Source organism: Octopus bimaculoides, chromosome 1 (assembly GCF_046866305.1).
Source record: "Octopus bimaculoides isolate indiv1 chromosome 1, ASM4686630v1, whole genome shotgun sequence".
NCBI lineage: Eukaryota > Metazoa > Mollusca > Cephalopoda > Octopoda > Octopodidae > Octopus > Octopus bimaculoides.
The window spans coordinates 193,620,217-193,639,223 of NC_142928.1; the positions used below are offsets into that span (position 1 = coordinate 193,620,217).

Consider the following 19,007-nt stretch of genomic DNA (forward strand, 5'->3'; position numbering starts at 1 on the left):
ATGTATCTCCTCAACAGCAAGAAACCTGTCCCAGTCCCTTCCTTCATAGACTAACTTGTCACCACTTTGCATAAAACTACCTCCCTCTCTACTGTAACCCCAGTCAGTCAATGAGGATCTTAGCCTTACATGCTACATAGCAATCTCCCCTTCTACTTCAACCCACTCAAGTGAGGAGTCTTCTTCTTTCCCTTTATCTTGCAAGTTATTCAGAGACCCAAGCAGCACTCTGCCAAGTGGTTGGCTTAAAGAAAGGGATCCAACCATAGAAACCATACCAAAGCAAACATTCAAGCTAGACATAGTCTTCTGACTTGTCAGATCCTGTTAAACGGTTTAATTCATGGAATACAAACATTTGTTTGATTGTATGTGTGTGGGAGAGAGAGAGAGAGAGAGCATAAATCATCATCAGTTTAATGTCTACTTTTCCATGTTTGCATGGGTTAGGCAGAGGCAGATTTTTTTACAGTCAGACGTTCTTCCTGTCACCAAGCAAGCTAATATTTCCCCATAACCAGATATGTTTCCACAGAATATTGGAAATGAATGACACTGGTTGTATGACAGTGACACTCATTTACAATTATCATGTGATAAACACACACACATACATTAAAAGTATAACTGAATACAGAAACAATAACATATTAAAATGAATGCAATTGATATTTCTTTCAAATAATATTAAAAAAAAAAGGTAACCTGGATAATTTAATTTAATGTATTTTTGAATTATAAAATATGATTTGAGATTTCATAACAAAGTGTTTGAAATCAAAATAATGCAGTCAAGATTTGAGATTTCATAACAAAGTGTTTGAAATCAAAATAATGCAGTCAAGATGGAGTAAAAAAGACATGAAGAAATGGCATAGTTTTGTAGTGTCTGATTCTTAAATAGTCTTGGTTGTTACATTTAACTAACTAAACCAAGGAAATCGTCCATAAGTGTTCCAATAGCAAAAATATCTTTTGCATCTACTCTGGTACCAACAATTTTGATACGTATTTCATCTTCCTGTTGGATAACAACATCTTCATCTTTGGTTTTATAACAGTGCGGATTTGAATTAGGATCAAATTCCATATCAGCAGGAATAGAATGTCGGGAGATAAAACATGACAAAGGTCCAATATCAGTAAATAAGCCAACTTTGTTCACTTGGGTTACAACTGCATCAAACACCTCTCCTAAATGTGATGGGAGAGAAAAAAGAAAAAGAAAGAATTATTAAATTTAAAATTTTTCTAATTATGGTTTGAAAAGATTACAATATATTTTAAATGTATAAAATATTCTGAATAAATTTACAATAATGTATAACCTAGATGTTTAGTTTAGTAATGGAATTCTGACGACTATGACAGACGATTCTCGTCTGCTACAACCTGTGTGTGCTTTTATGCACTAAGTGCTATTATGAGGATTGGTGGCAACAAAGGTAACAAAATCAGGGTGGATGAGAAAAAGAACAATCTGATTCTTCAACCCACTAAAATTTTCTTCTAAATTTTATCAACATGGTTGTAATCTAAACCCATGAAAATGTATTCCTGCAAAATTTCATGTGAGAAAAATACACATTTTTCTGAAAATTATGAGGAAACAGTTGAGGGGCACCAGTCTGTTGTTGTAGTCAAATCTATCCATAAGACAACAGTGGGAAAACGATAAATATGGACGACTTGTTCCGAAACACCCCCGAGTGGGAACGGTCCTCAAAAGTAACCCCCCACCCCACCCCAATTGTTTTCTACCAAAATTCCTATGTTCTCGGAATCTACATAGTCCGAGGTATATTTGTAGAAAATTTCGTTAAAAAATATCTATTTCTTGAAAGTTAAGACGAATTGAAGTGGACGCCGGTGAATTTTCCGAAATTCAACACCCCACCCCCTCCTAAAACACTTTCTCACAAAAGTTTTGGGTATTCGGAATCTACATGATATAACACATATTCGTAAAAACTTTCATTAAAAAATATCCATTTTTCTGAAAGTTATGATCATCCAAATTCGGGGGAGGGGCAGGAATCTGTAGTTATGCCAAAAATACCTAAGGAACGAGAACCAAGGAATGGGTTCAAAATTCGGTAATCTTCAAGTTTAGGTGGGTAAAAAAAAAAATTAAAATATTCAAGGGAAGTAACTGAACGTCTTACCAGTATTCTCCGTACATCTCTGTTTATAAATAAATCACACACGTGATTTGATTGACGTTAGGGTTAGGGTGTGATTTATCTATAAACAGCTAGAAGAAAACGGATAATACTGGTAAGTCGTTCAGTTATTTCCCTTGAATACTTTTATTTACTTTTTTTACCCCACTAAACTTGAAGATTACCCAAAATTCTACCAGGACACCTGATTGAAGGCTGGAGAGTAAATCAGCCGAAACGTTGTGGTAACAACAAACAAAATGAGAACACATATCCGTCTAATGTAAATAAATGAAAAATTCGAAATTGGGGGAGGCGTGAAACTTAAGCCCTTTATTAAACTTTATAACATTAATTATTAAACATATGATTTGTTTCTCATAAGATGGTGTATACCAAACCCTAACAACCTAGTGAAGATCGTGCGGGTGATCTGAAAAATTACCTTAAAAAGAACTTTTTTTGCATATTCCTAATCTCCGACAGTTAAAACGTAGTAATCCAAAAAATTTTTGGTAAATTATTTTCAAAACAAAAAGGATTTTTCAAGGAGGTGCGATTTGTATATCTAGGACTACTGTCCAGTGTGATTTGAGTGAATGTAGCTATTGTTTTTCGTAGGCCGAGCGGCTGTGCAGATGGCTTCTAGCTATTTCTCGTTCTTAAAAGTTTTTTTTAGCAGTAGGTGTGAATTGAATTGATAATAAATACCCATTATATTTATGATGATATCACAAGGAAGCCTTCAGTGTTAATTCATATAAATCTGTTTAAACATATAATTAAATGCATTTCTATTTAAACAAATAATATCAAACTTCCATTAGAAATAATACGATAGAAATTATAGTGAATATACCAAACTACCTTTAAATGGTCTGAAGACGATCGCTTTGTATTTAACAGGATAAACAACAAAACCTCTACTGGGTTGAATCAGTCCTGCACCAATGTTATCGATCGATGTGACAGCAATAACAAATCCATATTTCCCTGTACAGGTTCCTTCCACTTCTGTAAATAATTTCTTTCGTACAATGTTTAGTAGATTGGGGCCAAAGTATCGAGGATGAAGTAGAATTTCGTGTTCTAATGACACATGGTAAAACATTCTGCGAGGTAAGTTAATAAATCAAATGGAGAAAATCCCGCTGTTGTATAAATATGCTATGTACGTCACAAAAATGTGCGTGCTGACTCTGAATAGATTTGAGCTAAACGTTTCATTCTTTGTGCTTCCGTCTCTATACCGGTCTTGAATCCTTGACCTGATTTTGATTCTCATGCTTTCCATTTCTTTAGAAAAAAAAAGCATAGCCACAACTCTCTTGTTCTCCCTATTCGTTCATATGTAATCTCTGTTTGGCGCAACTTTTGTTGATGTCTTAGTATGTTTTGGCATAAAACATTTGCAGTATTTGTGCAAACTCTTTACTTTCTGAGTTAAATCCTACAGAGGTTAAATTTGCCTAATTGATCCACCCCATTACTAGATACCTTTGTCATCACTTTGTCATCAATCCTTCAATAATTATGATCCATGACATTACCGTTCGTTTTCCTCTTCGACCTGCTTCCTCCATTATTCCTCTACCAACATTTAACTCCTTTCAAAATCATCTTAGCGTAATCGATGCCAGTGCCGTCTGACTAGCCCGTGCCGTGGCACGTAAAAAGCACCCACTACACTCTCGAAGTGGTTGGAGTTAGGAAGGGCATCCAGTTGTAGAAACCTGTCCAGATCAGATTGGAGCCTGGTGCAGCCTCCTGGCTTACCAGTCCTCAGTCAAACCCATGCCAGCATGGAAAGCGGGCGTTAAACGATGATGACGATGATGATTTCTTCCATCATACTTTAAAATCTACTTTTCCACACCCTGCGATCTGCAAAACGACCTAACTCCTGCTTATGCCACGAAAAAAAAAAACACCAAGCACGCTCTGTAAAATAGAAACCATACCAAATTTGAAACATTAGAGCAAGGTGTGTCTTTACAACCTGTTGAACCGTCCAACCTATGCCAGCGTGGAAAACGGGCGTAAAAAATAATAATAATAGTCCTTTCTAAAAAAGGCACAAGGCCAGGATTTCTTGTGGGAGGGGACTAGTCGATTACATCGACCCCAGTATTTCACTGGTACTTAACTTATCGACACCTCGAAAGGATGAAAAGCAAGACCCTATGAGACCCTACAAATATCATAGTGACAGATCGTTTCCTTTCAAATGTTTATCCGGGTGAACTCGTCTCCAACAATTTATCTATGTGGTTGTATGCATATGTATGTGTAGTTGTATGTGTGCGTGTGTTTGGTTGTAGATGAATTGTATCCGTAAATAAATTGCTGTAGATGAATTGTAGAAAAATTCGTCGGTACCGTTTATCCGTAGCTTGTCATTTCTGTATTCTGAGTTAGGCTGTAAATTTGATCTACCATTATTATATCCGAATTATAATAGAATATTTATCTAATTATTAGACATAGATCATATAGAGATTTTAAAGGCACACACATATACATAGGATGGATAATGATTACGAACAGAATACTTCATTTTTAAGTATATGTGACAAATAAAATAACTGAAGCAAAAAAGAACAAAAAGAGCTGCGACCACGACGAGACTCGAACTCGCAATCTTCTGATTCGAAGTCAGACGCCTTATCCATTAGGCCACGCGGCCACCCTGTCAAAGACTGCGGAAATTATTACTAATATATTATAGAAAATGAATTTTTTTGCCCTTATTTTTAATTGTTTCGTAAATTTTTTTGTTGTTTCCTGAGAGTCACATAATATGCTGTCATTTCGCACGAAATCATCTTATTTATGCCAAATACTGACCTAAATAGCTTTCTATTTTGTTCATATAAGATTTTTCCGTAACGATTTATCAGGTGTTGTTCAGCATTTTTAAAATGCATTGGAAATAAAAATGAAGTTGTAACTTTTATTAATTAGAGTATATTTACGATTATTAATTTATTTCTCTTCTGTTTTGAAATAATTCTACATAATTCCGATCGTTCGGTAGCTTTCCGAGATTCCCGCGAGATTTCATTATAGAACGCAAATACGAACATGGGAGAAACTTCCCTTAGTAATTTGTTTGATTTGTTAAACCTTAAAAATTGCTATTATTTCCTCTCGCACAGCATATATATGTGTGCTGATTTGTAATTTATATATAATTTGACATTAACAGAATTAAAAATAATTGAAGACTGTCTTGATCTCTGAGAAAGTTAAGAATTTGTATAAGATACTTTATATAGACTATTATTTAGTGAAAAAGCAGAATTTACATGAGAGCAAAACCATGGGCTTGTAACATAAGCCCAGAAGCTAAAGATATAGCAATAAGGTCAAATATAAACAATAGGGGAAAGACAGTAGCTGATCGCAATGATTTCACCCACAAACATCGCAAAGCTGACTTCTAATTTTTAAACGTAGATCGATCGACTCGGCTAAATCGAAGATCGATTTTATCTGTAACATTTGTGTAACGTGGGGTGTACCGACCGGACAGGGCAGCCACTTATACGTTTCCGCTGTAATCGAAGATATATGTAAGGAAGTAGATGGCCAAAATCCAACAACGCCACTGACCCATAAACATATCTTTTAACTGTTTCCGTCACTGGACTGCGACACCCGTTCTTATTTTTTTAAAGTCTGGTACTTATTTTATCGCTCTCTTTTTCTGAACTGCTAGTTACGGTGACGTAAAACCAACACCGGTTATCAAGCCAGGGTGGGACAACAAAGTCACACACACACACGACGTAGTTCCAGTTTTCGTTTACCAAATTCACTTACAAGACATTAGTTAGTCTAGAGCCTTAGTCGAAGATTGTTGTCTAAGGTGCCAACTGTGGGGACTGAAACCAAAGCTAAATGGTTGCAAAGCAAGCTTAACCGTAGAGTCTTGCCTCTGCTTGTAATACCGAGGGTTTTTTTTTTTTGTTTTGTTTTGTTTATGTGTGTATAATTTGTTCCTTTATGTCAATTTCTCATTCGTTTTGTAACTATGCTTAAAGAGGGTTTCAAAACAACTTTGCAGAATATCTATAACAATGTCAGAAACTTTTGGGACCTTGGACTAAGGCATAACACTGGCGAGGTCAGGCCATGTTTCAATGGTGTCTGCAATAAGGGCAAAGTAAGATCCACTCAATTTTATATTGTGAACTTTTATCTATCAATATATATAAATTGTTAATAAAAGGCCTTAGGTTTTTTGTAGGGTTTACACTGAAATAACTGATAGTGCTAAAGGGGTCATTATGTATGCAAGGAAGACCCTCTTCTGATAAAAGGTCAGTCCAGTCAAGCTATTGGACCCACACAGTTTGTTTGACATGAAAATGTCAAAGAAACAGCAGCACAAAGAACTGCAATTTCATAAGTATTAAATGCTTTAAATAAGAAATTCCCCTCTACTATCTTTGGCTTGTACATAAACGTTATGCTGGCTATACCAAAGGGTGCCAGTGGAGCCAATCTAAACAAGGGCATCATCCAAACTTAACTTTTTAGACATGATATTAGAATTTGGTAATGATTCATAGAGGCCCTTCAGTATGTCTAATGAAAAACTCACCTACATGCACATAGTCTTTCACCCCACTTCAGTTTTTGATAACCTAGTAAAAAGCTTCAGAAGAATCTCAAACCTGTCCTTTAGTAAGGAGACATTTGGCAAGAATATATTCAGTAGCATCAGCACTTTACATTCAATCCTGGACATGAAGATGAGGCAAGATTTTGGCATCAATTAGTAATTATTCTGTATTTTAGTGATAACAGTTATCATGTGGAGGGTATCCCATTTAATGGTGTCAGGTTACAAATGAGTTCGTGTAACCAACCTGAGTAGGCTATAATCTCTATGGGCAACAGGTATTGTATTTCCAGCCATTGTGTGGAGCATAGCTAGGCCTGGGGTGGTATATTTCGGTTAGATGAAGGCCTGAAGTTCATTAACAGAGCATATTTCTGGTGGCAACTATTGGTAGATACTACAGGCTGGAAGAGTTGGTGCAGTTTCTTGTGGAGGCAGAGTAGGCAATCACAAACTCCAGGTAAACAAGGAGAGACTTTATCAAGGATGCTCCATGTGATGTTGGGGAAGTTGTTTTGATGGTCCCAGATTCTCCAGATGAAGTGGAACAGAGAGGTGAAGTTTTCATGGTTCCTACACCTGAAAGAGTGCATGTGTTTGTGTGTATATTCCATTCAAAATCATTGGCTGTCATGCCTGTAAATGTCTTGTGATGTCATCAAATGATGTGAGAGTGTTCTTCAGACAAAAGCACTTGAAAGGCCCTAGTGGGCACTTAGTAGGATCTCAATACTTACAGATTGAAGTGTAGGATGGAGACCATGTGGCTGTTTATTTGTGTCTTGAACCATGCAATGTTGGAAGCAAATTATCTAAGCATGAGTAACTAACCTTGAGTTTTGTAAATTAAATAGCTCATATCTATGGGTGCTTGGGAAATGCTTTTTAATTAGCATCAGGAAGCTTCTAGCTACACAAATTGAAACCTCTTGATTGAATGGAGTATTGAGTCAAATTACTTTCCTCTTTCTCTCTTCAGATATGGAATGGAAGAGATCCTTCATTATTCACTTAATTTATTGATAAAGCCACTACTGGCTTGAGTCTTGCTCAAGGGCTGCCCTGTTGCTCATTCTGTTCCTTGATAGATTCCTCTTTTGATGCCTGTTACTAAGTTTCTAATTACAGCAGGTGTTCAGGTGGGGAGTCTATGAATATAAAGAGTTACCTCATTGAGCTTTCTATAAGGGTATGTTGTAGTGAAAATAGTTCTTCTCTCCCCACATGACAAAGTGGTATGAAGCAGCCACTATAGAGTCAAAAGTCAGACAGTCAGTCATTGTAGGTCAGTAGAAGTAGAATCATTGTGTTAGTCTTCAATTGGAGTCAGTGTCAGTTACGTGATATATATGAGTTCGAGTTACCATCAAGGTAGACATTTCAAAATCATTGTCTTGTGGAGCTATTAGTGATAGCACGATAGATGAGTCTAGGATAATAAGACATGGAATACCACCACAACATAATAATGGTGACAAGAATATTACAGTGCTAACAGTAACATACAAGTGGACAAGGATCTACATTATAACAGAGTAGTACTTGCCTGTCTTGAGGTTTAGGGATACATTCAGGAACTCAACATTAATAGTTTGGCTGAATTCTTGAGTTTATCTATGGTGTGGCCATTCATAATATTTGAGATTGCCAGACCCTCATCTCTATACATGGTCAAACTATAGGGTCTGTATGTTTTCTTAGGGTATTTAGGATGATGGAAGTCACTAACCTCAGCTCCCATCATAGTTCCCCAGGTTACCTTTCATTTTTACCGAGTAGGATTCATCATGAAACCAGATATCAGGGTTGCTACTACTAATGAATTGTCTACCAAAATCTAGGGTAATGAGAATGGATTTTTATATTGAAAGGTAGAAATCCATGATATTAACCTGGGTGAAATCAAAAGCTGCTTTATTCTTGATACCATGTAACTAGTTCATTACTGCAGCACTGAATCAATTCCTTGACCCTTCTGATATTGGAGTGGATGGCATTGAAAATACACTTACTTACTATGCATATCTTGCTCTTAAAGGAGTTGATTAGACTGGAAAGGAAGTTGGACTTGTCCTTAAGAGCAATGCTGAGAGGTCACATGACAAGGTGGTCCACATAATCCTCCAATGGTGTTTGCAAGGATTCAATGCCATATAATGGTACCTTGGAGAAGTGGCTTCTGCTGCAGCCTCAGGTGAACCAAAGCCTTATGAGTGGATTTGGCTATCAGAAACTGCAGCAAGTCTGTCATATATATATATATATATATATATATATATATATAGTCCGTAAACATATATCCAAAAAAGAAGCACACTCTAAGTTATAGAGCAGTATATAATAAAATTAGATAAGGCTGGTTTATGGGATTACCTTAGGTTTCATGTCCATAAAGGGATTAGCTTTATGGCATATCATCAGATCCTAAAACTTGTTGGCTAAAGGCCTCTCTAGCAAATGGAATCTGACGATTGGCCATAAAGCTAAGCCCTTTATGGACGTGACGGGAAACCTAAGGTAATCCCATAACCTGGCATTATCTAACTTTAATATCAACATCATCGTTTAATGTCTGCTTTCCATACTGGCATGGATTTGATCATTTGACTGAGGACTGGCAAGCCAGGAGGCTGCACCAGACTCCAATCTGATTGAGCAGTGTTTCTACAGCTGGATGCCCTTCCTAACACCAACCACTCCAAGAGTGTAGTGGACACCTTTTACATGCCACTGGCACTAGCAATGACCAAGCTCGAATGGTGCCTTTTACGTGCCAGTCAGGCAGTACTGGCATCAACCACACTCAAATAGTGCTTTTTACGTTCCACCAGCACAGGTGCCAGTCAAGCAGCATTGGCATCGGCCACGCTCAAATGGTGCTTTTTATGTGCCAGTCAGGCAGCACTGGCATTGGCCATGACTGATTTCACTTGGTTCAATAAGTCTTCATAAGTACAGTACATTGCCTGATGATTGAAGGGTACTTTTAAATGAGCCAGTTATGCAACACTGGCATCTTTGGTGTTTATTGCCTCACACAAACACTATCTTCCCAGTTATCCTTCCTTTGATACTGCTGCACCTCTGATGTGTCCATAGCTTACACTGGGTACATCTTACGAGTTTCTACCTTTGCCTTCTACAGATCGAGCAGGGCCATCTACCTGAAGGGATTTGTGATTTGTCTGCCTTCCTACGACTTTGGTTTTTTGCTAGGCTAACTCTTAAACTCTTTGATTATAGACTTTGCTTCTACACCTGAAACTTCTCTCTAGTTCTGGTAGTGACTCAGCTATTAGAGCAAGGTCATCAGCATAGAAGAGCTCCCAGGGCAGCCTGTCTTGAATTTCTGTTATTGCCTGGAGGACTATGAATAAGAGGAGGCTGAGGACTGATCCTTGGTGAACCCCTACTTCTACCTTAAATTCTTCACTATACTCACCTTACTGACAGCATCCCTGCACATGGCTTGTACAGCTCTCACCAAGCACTCAACTATCCTTAGTTTCCACATTGACCAACAGATAAGGGATCAGGGGACCCCGTCAACAAAAGCCAAGTACAGAGGTTTATCTTTGACTAGGAATTTCTCCTGCTGCTGTCTTACCAGAAAATATAGCATCATTAAATGCAAGTGAGTCATCATCTATGTGGACACATTTCTCTCCTATGATACCATGATTCTCTCACACACTGTTTTGCAATACGAAACACTTCAAGTCTCTGGTCCTCATGAAGCAGAACATTGGCAATATATATACACATACACACACACATACATACATGTACATATACATATGTGTATTGTGCAGATGTTTGCAAAAAACAAATCATCCACTGATTTTTACCTTCAAATGTGTGAAATAAAAATTCCTTTACTTGAAAAACAGATACAGGTTAACAAAAGGAAAGGTATCTGGTTATAAAACAAGCAGCTAACTGGCTTCCGTGCCAGTGGCACATAAAATGCACCATTTGAGCATGATCGTTACCAGCGTTGCCTTACTGGCACTTGTGCCGGTAGCACGTTAAAAAATATTCAAGTGAGGTTGTTGCCAGTGCCACTGGACTGGCTCCTGTGCAGGTGGCACGTAAAAAACACCATTTGAGTGTGGCCGTTGCCAGTACTGCCTGACTGGCCCTCATGCTGATGGCATGTAAAAAGCACCCACTACACTCTCGGAGTGGTTGGTGTTAGGAAGGGCATCCAGCTGTAAAAACTTTGCCAGATTGGATTGGAGCCAGGTGCAGCCTTCTGGCTTGCCAGCCCTCAGTTAAACCATCCAACCTATGCCAGCATGGAAAGCGGATGTTAAACGACAGCGATGATATATGATGGATTCTTTCAGTTTCCATCTACCAAATCCACTCACAAGGCTTTGGTTGGCCCGAGGCTATAGTAGAAGACACTTGCCCAAGGTGATATGCAGTAGGACTGAACCCAGAACCATGTGGTTGGTAAGCAAGCTACTTACCACAGCCACTCTTGGTTGGTGACAAGGAGATCTAATTGCAGAGAAACTACCTCAACAAACTCTATCTTTATCCACCCCATGCACACTTCCATATACTCTTACCTATCAGCATTTAAGTCGATTTTTTTTTGTCTTGCGAGTACTTGGTGACCCTACCAATGCAGGTGCCACTTAAAAGCACCCAATCCACACTGTAAAGTGGTTGGTGTTTGGAAGGGCATCTAGCTGTAAAAACCTTGCCAAAACTGACCTTGCATGTGCTTGTGCCACATAAAAAGCACTAAATCCAATCTGCTGAGTGACTGGTGTTAGGAAGGACATCCAGCTATAAAAATCCTGCCAAAACAGTCACAGAAGTCTGGTGCAGGTTTTGGCCTGGCCGGTTCTTGTGGTACCATCCTTCCCATGCTAGCATGGAAGACGAACGTTAAATGATGATGATAATGATACACTGACCCCAGTGCTCAACTGGTACTTATTTTATCAACCTCAAAAGGATGAAAGGTGACATTGGACTCAGTAGAATTTGAACTCAGAATGTAAGGATGGACGAAATACCACTGCGCATTTTGGCTGGCATGCTAACAATTCTGCCAGCTCCCCAATTCATCCTGCATTAAATTAAATTTTTCCAAAAATCTATTGTTGACTGTCACATGATATTTCAAGAACTATCAGTCCGTCAGGTATTCTTGTCAAGAGAAAGGTGATTTAATTAGTCAAATATCATTATCATACAAGCAGTGCCATTTGTTTGCAATCTTCCATGGAAACATATCTCATCCACACAAGCATGGAAAAGTGGACATTAAAATGATGATGGCAGCAACTGATGAATCCCACCTGATTTCTGGATAGCTAAGGATATAAGATTGGTTTTCAAAAGAGTTGTTTCTTAAAACAAAAAATCCATATTACTGTGGTTAACATCTAGATTAGCGAGTCTCAACCAGGGTCTTTATGGCCCGGAGAGGGAGGGGCATATAAGATTTTGCTGTTAAAATTCATTGGTTATACTTCTACAATACACCAAATATTTTGATTTCTTCATACAATTTTTGATAATATTTAATTATAAAAGTACAATAGGCTTCTTTAAACATTCAATGGCTTGGGGGTCCACAAAATAAAACAGGAACCGGGGGAAGGGGGCATAGTTTAAAAAATAGTTGAGAACCACTGATCTAGACAAAAGTATGGATCTGTAGATTGTTCATAGTCATTCAACATACTCAATCTCAGCAGATCTTGTCTTCCACAACAACAATTAAAGAAATAAATACATCATTTTATTAAAAATTTCTTAAAATAATTTTTAGATATTTTTTAATATTAAATATCACTTATAAATATTGCAAATCAAGATTTATACAGAAGAAATTGGAATTTTGTTACATTCATACTTTTCCCAAGGCAATTTGTTCCAAAAACAGATTCCTACACAGAATCAAACCTGGAATGCAGATTCAGTTGTATGTGAACTTAATACTGCAGACTCTATTGTATATTGACTTAATACTACACCAACACATCAAAAAATTTGCTGCACATATTAATCATCACCATTATCTATTTACATCTAAACAATGGAGAAATCTTCAGCAACTCTTTGCATTTGTTTTTTGTCCATTTCTGTGTGCTAATTCTCTTAGCACCATTTCTCTTCTCATTACTACCAGACTGGATATAATTTTTGATAAAACAAATGTTTTGTTTTTAAATATTTAATGCTTTTTGCTAGGTATATTAGATTCTGAGATAGCAGGAGCTTGTGTACTGATACGTAAACCATGCATGTCTTTTATTTCATCTGCCAAAGCCTAAAAAAAAGAAAAAAGAATAAATAAAAAGTAGAAAACAATCATTACACTGTATGGAAACTCTAAGAATTTTCTCTCAATTTCTAATTTACTAACTTTCTATGAAGAACACACACACACACACATAATAGGCTTTTTCCAATTTCCATCTACCAAATACATTCACAAGGCTTTGGTCAACCTGGGACTACACTAAGACATATGCCCAAGGTGCTGTGCAATAGAACTGAACCTAAGAGTGCATAGTTGGGAAGCAAGCTTCTCAACCACACTGCCATGATTGCACGTGTACAGCAAATAATATACACTCATTCTTCTTGTCCCTATGTTAGTAATAATTTTCAATTGTAAATAAGAGTTGTGAATATATCAGTGAATGTAAAAACCTGCTCTTTCTCTCTCTTCAGGAATAGCTGGAAAATGCAGTGATCGAAATACAAAGTAGTGAGGAACAAAAAAGACAAAAAACTCAGTAAATTATCATCTTTATTGTCAGTTTTGGCATGGTTTCTACAGCTGGTTGCCCTTCATATTGCTATATATGTATACATGCATTACATCCACACACACTGTCAAATCAATCACTAATTAACATAAGATTATTGACAATGTTGATGCTCTTCATTGTCTCTTTCAGATGGTTTTGCAGCATTGCATAGGACAGCCACATGATGTCTTGCAACTGCTGAGTTTGCTGTACAAGGTTTGGGTTGACATGACATGCCCTTCTAAGGCAATGTACGATGACAGCCTCAACGCTGTTGGTTTTAACCTCTTCAAGAACTATTAACTTTAACCAAGACTTCTACCAACTATCAGATGTGACCTCTGTGGGCAATTATTCCATGCAAAAAGTGACCTTCTCAGCCATCAACATAAACAAAGAACTACAAACAAAATGAGAAATACTCAGAAAGAAGGATGGTGATTATTGTCAATAACTTTGTCAAATTCATTTATAGTATGTATATAAAAGAAAATATTTCCAATGTCTTTTACCTTATTTACCATACGGTGTTGTGTAAGCATATTTTTCCCTTGGAAGTCTTCACTTTCAATAAAAATTTCATACATCGCACCACAACCACCTGAAAAAAAAATCATTTAGTTATGACAACTTTCTGGAAATTTAAACACTTTTAAATACTATTTCTAGCAGGTGGAGTGACCACACAGGAGCTCTGTCATTGTCCACCTTATGTTCAAACAACAAACATTAATGACAGGAGTAGATGAAAGGGAGATAATCTCATAATACAGCAGAAGAACAAAAAGTTATGTAATAAAAAGTTACAGTGGCAGACCAGATGTGACTACATTCCACTTTCTGAATAATCCTTTCTACTATAGGTACAAGATCTGAAATTTAAGGGGATGGGGGGAGCTAGTCAATTACATCAATCCCATTGTTCAACTGATATTTATTTTATCAACCCCAAAAGAATGAAAGAGAGAGTCATTCCCAGCAACATTTGAGCTCAGAACATAAAGACAGACGAAATACTGCTAAGCATTTTGACCAGCTTGCCACCTTCCGAATAATGTTGGAGTTAAAAGCAAGGAAACTGACGAACTGGTGCTTTCAAACAGAAATATCTTATAGGTATATGTCCTGCCCATGTTACACAGACACTCCCTTACTTATGCCTTTGTAAATGCTATGAAACCTTTAACCAATGATATTATTATTCTTTTTTAATCATTTGCTTGTTTCAGTTACTGGACTGTGGCCATGCTTGGCCAACATGCTGAAGACTTTTTTAGTTGATCAAATTTACCAGAATACTCATCTTAAGCCTGGCACTTATTGTATTGATCTTTTTTTGCCGAACTACTAAGTTACAGCAACACAAAGAAAACCATGCAGCTTACCAAGTAGAGAGAGACAAATACAGAGATGCACACACACACACACACACATCTAATAAGCTTCACACAGTTTCCATTAACCTACTCTACTCACAAAGTATTTGTTGGCCCAGAACTACAGAAGTCACTTGCCTAATGTACCACAGTGGAACTGAACTCAAAACCATATGGTTGCAACATATACTTGTTAACCAACCACACATGCCAGTACACATGCACTAAAGGAAATACAATAAAAAAGTATGTCAATAGGTTCTTCTATTCTTTTACTTGTTTCAGTCATTTGACTGGTGCCATGCTGGAGCACTATCTTTTAGTCAAAGAAATCAACTCCTGAACTTATTCTTTGTAAGCCTGGTCTTATTCTATCAGACTTTTCTGCTGAACCACTAAGTTACGGGGATGCAAACACACCAACATCGGTTGTCAAGCAATGGCAGGGGGACAAACAGACACACACATATATAAGACAGGCTTCTTTCAGTTTCCATCTACTAAATCCACTCACAAGGCTTTGGTTGGCCCGAGGCTATAGTAGACAACACCTGCCCAATGTTCCATGCAGTGAGACTGAAGCTGGAACCATGTGGTTGGGAAGCAAGCTCCTTACCACACAGCCATGCCTGCGCTTATATGTCAAAATATTTGACATAAATACAATAAAGTCATCATTTAGAAAGTATGAAAGCTAGGAAATCACAGGACAGTCATTTGTTTCTTCTTATGGGGTCTCAGTAACTTACAGTTGCGACTGTTGTCACGATTTGTGTGGTTGTTTATTTCAGTGGTACTTAAAACAGTGCATTGCAGTGGCATCTAGGTGCACTGCAGATTTTTAAGAACTAAAACTATATTATTCCTGCTTGAGCATCTTAAATAAGTTAATTTCCATCATCATTATTTAACATCCACTTTTCCATGTTTGCATGGATCAAATGGAATTTGTTGAGGCAGATTTTTAATGGCTGGATATCCTTTCTGTTACCAACCCTCACTAATTTCCAAAGGTAAGTAATTACAGAGGATCAAGACAAAAATACAATTCGTGATCATCATCATCTTTGTATCTTCCCCTTTGTTTATAAGCTATTAAAGTTTCATCTGGGAAGAATGCGCTAGAAAAGAAGTATGATTATTAGGTATGAGGTTGTCTTTAATATCCACAGACTTTAAGTTATCATAAAAGAAAGAAACACACCTGATATGTCAGCAACTTCAATTTGTGAAGCAACTGGAAACTTCTGTTTGAGAATATTAATTATGCTTTTCTCACCATCAGTGTAAGTTTTGGTACAGAAATATCTTATGGAATGGGGAGTTCTTAAAATCTACAAAAGAATGTTTAGCAAAGAATTTATCAAAATACTGCCTAGAGTTTTACTAAGTGTTTCACAACCATTGATATTAAACATATCGTTGTTTTTATGAGTATTATTAACATGTAAAATAAATGTTATACCTTGATACCATTAATGTGTTATTTTATGGTGAACATTCCTCCTATGACCTATATTAACCCTGAAAGAGCTGATTTCTAAGGGGTCAGGAAGTATTTCAGCCTTAAATGAGATCAACTCTGCTTTTCATCCTTTTGGCAGGTAACAATAAAGTACCAATTCAGGGCAGTTGATGTTGGTATTTGTTGCAGCTCTTTGTAATGAGTTCAAATTAGACCATGATCTGCTTGGATTGTAGACTGAATTTCTCACCATCATTAATTGGTCAGTGTGCCTTTAGAAGAATCCACTTTGTTGCAAGCATTTGGACCCAGTACATAATTTGTGAATACTATCCTCCTTCCCACCAGTCCCAGAGGCACTGTAGTGAGCTATGAATCATGAACACTGCCTTCAGTTCTGACTAAAAGATGAGAGAAAAAGTAGAAATAAGCTCTCTCTCTCTCTTTCCTTTCCTTTCTATACACACGTGAAAATGTGCACCTCTCATATTTAAATTACCATCAACATCATGATCTGCCAGATAGTGAAGATCACACACCAACATTCTCCAATTACTGACATATTACCAAACTCAGACTAATTGGCTTACACAAGTGATAGCAGTTGTTGTTTAGTTCCAAGTATCCATGATGAACCTGAGCTATAACCAAAGGTGTTCCGGCTATAAACCATCTTGCCTATTTTTAGAACTATTTTTAGAACTAGGTTGTCTAATGTGTTTTAAGAATGCAGGGTAAGATTTGAAGATTTGGCTGTTATTTCTAGTTGGTCGACCCACAGTTTCCTTTTGGAGGTAAAATGTTGACTTAATAAAAAATGAGAAGTAGATGTTATATAATGGACGACGAAGAGAGAATAATAAAACAGAAACTGAAGTACTTATTTGTGACTTATAATTCCCGTTGTATGAAAAACAAGAATACTAAAAAATGAGGGTGCAAACATGATTCTATACTAATTTCTTTTCCCATGAGGATGGAATATCTCCACATAAAAGTGCTTCAGCTGATTTAATATTTAGTTCCTGATTTAATATTTTTAATTAAAAAAAAATATTGTAGATCCTCAATGTAATAATGCTTAAAACATAAAAATTTGGACCCAGATATTTTTTTTAAAAAAGGCCACAATAGAAATGCCGGAAAGGGTTTTTAAAAATTCACGTTTAAACGAAATTAATGAAATGAAATACAAAAACATCAATACAAACTAAGAGAAATTTCGTTAGATAATCTTGCCAAAAAATATCACCTTCAGATGTACAAGTCAAAATATTTCGACCTTCTTCCACTTGCTTCAGTTTGGCTGAGTTCCAGATAACAAAGGGTACAACACAATGCGATAAAAAACATTAACCTGTTTATTTATTTATCAAATTTCGTTTTTGTATTTGGTTTGTAAGATTCTTTATATGAATTTGTAAATTGATGCATATTTTATTGTTTGAGGAGAGTCATTTTGTTTTAATGCCTAATTAATTAACACACACACCGGATCGACTTCCACTTATTTACTTATTTATTTTTTCTAAAAATTTCCGTTGCTTCTTGCAACCCCTTCAACGACTATTGAAAACAGAATAACTCTCCCCAAACACAATAAAATATTTATCAAATGTTATAAATATATAAGATAAGGGGCATTTATAGTTCCGAAATATTGAAATATGTCTCCCAATCAATGTTCCTTGTTCTGACATAAATTCATAAATGAAATGCTAAATATATTTAATGAGCTACTAATTACATTCATTGCTAAACTAAAAATAAACTATTGAAATGATCACATTTTTTTTCCTCGCAAAAAAAAAACTTTTGTCAAGCATTATATAAATGAAAAAGCAGCTTTTCGGTGACTAAAAATATCAATTAATCCTTTAAAATAAATTTTTAGCCGTTCTTTTACAATTAATCATATATATATATATAAATAAACAGTATTTCTAACCTGAATGGGTGAGAAAAACAATCGAGAAATTCTGGGAAACATATTGGAAGAATGAAATTGACGAAACATCAACGATAAATCGGTGTTCACCAAAAACTTGTTAACCCAAGAAAAAATATCTCAAGAGGTTGCTCATCTGTTAGACATAGCAGCCAAATTTCTCTAAAATTACTATTTATCGTCGTAAATAAAGAATTGAAAACTGTGGTTCCTGATGTTCAAAAAGACAAATGGTCACGCCTGGAATACCTTTGATTATAATTCTATTCGATCAGAGCTAAATTAGGGATAAGTAACAACAGAAAAATAAGCTGTCACATTATCGAAACATGACGGAATCGGTGCAGATTCGGATAAAATAATTTCGTGGTATTTACTTCTTTTTGAGTTCAAATCATTCAAGTAGCGATAAAATCAGTATCAGTCAAGTAATCTGCTGAAGCCTCTCGCCAAAATATGTGGCCTTGTGCTTCCATTAGAAATCGTTATCTGTACATCTATCTTCTTGATTTGTGGTATCGATTCATTCGTCCAATGACGTCTCTGTGTTTAAAACGTCACCGATATTTCATTACATCTATTTAGAGACGACAAAATAAGTACCAGTAATGTACTCAGATTAATTTAATTGATTCTATACTCCC

At 36.5% G+C, this 19,007-nt stretch overlaps 2 protein-coding genes, 1 long non-coding RNA gene and 1 other non-coding gene across 5 annotated transcripts; 1 reads left to right on the plus strand and 3 right to left on the minus strand.

The window, feature by feature from the left end:
• Positions 1 to 701: 701 nt before the first annotated feature.
• Positions 702 to 3,364, minus strand: LOC106871620 (DNA-directed RNA polymerase II subunit RPB7). Its single transcript, XM_014918188.3, has 2 exons — positions 3,030 to 3,364; positions 702 to 1,194 (listed from the first exon to the last, which is right to left on the minus strand). Exons 1-2 carry the CDS (start codon positions 3,271 to 3,273, stop codon positions 920 to 922), a joined length of 519 nt encoding a protein of 172 aa, XP_014773674.1. The 5' UTR covers positions 3,274 to 3,364; the 3' UTR covers positions 702 to 919.
• Positions 2,181 to 16,425, plus strand: LOC149137918 (uncharacterized). Of its 2 annotated transcripts, none has more exons than XR_016244634.1 (2): positions 2,181 to 2,277; positions 13,495 to 16,425. It is a non-coding gene; the product is annotated as an uncharacterized LOC149137918 (long non-coding RNA). The 2 variants fall into 2 exon arrangements; XR_016244633.1 differs by having other exon boundaries at positions 13,725 to 16,425.
• Positions 4,776 to 4,848, minus strand: Trnar-ucg (transfer RNA arginine (anticodon UCG)). The gene has a single exon. It is a non-coding gene; the product is annotated as a tRNA-Arg (tRNA).
• LOC106871621 (bolA-like protein 3) lies at positions 12,541 to 18,720 on the minus strand. The gene is made up of 4 exons (XM_014918189.3): positions 18,364 to 18,720; positions 16,155 to 16,284; positions 14,087 to 14,175; positions 12,541 to 13,087 (listed from the first exon to the last, which is right to left on the minus strand). Exons 1-4 carry the CDS (start codon positions 18,430 to 18,432, stop codon positions 12,992 to 12,994), a joined length of 384 nt encoding a protein of 127 aa, XP_014773675.1. The 5' UTR covers positions 18,433 to 18,720; the 3' UTR covers positions 12,541 to 12,991.
• Positions 18,721 to 19,007: the final 287 nt, after the last annotated feature.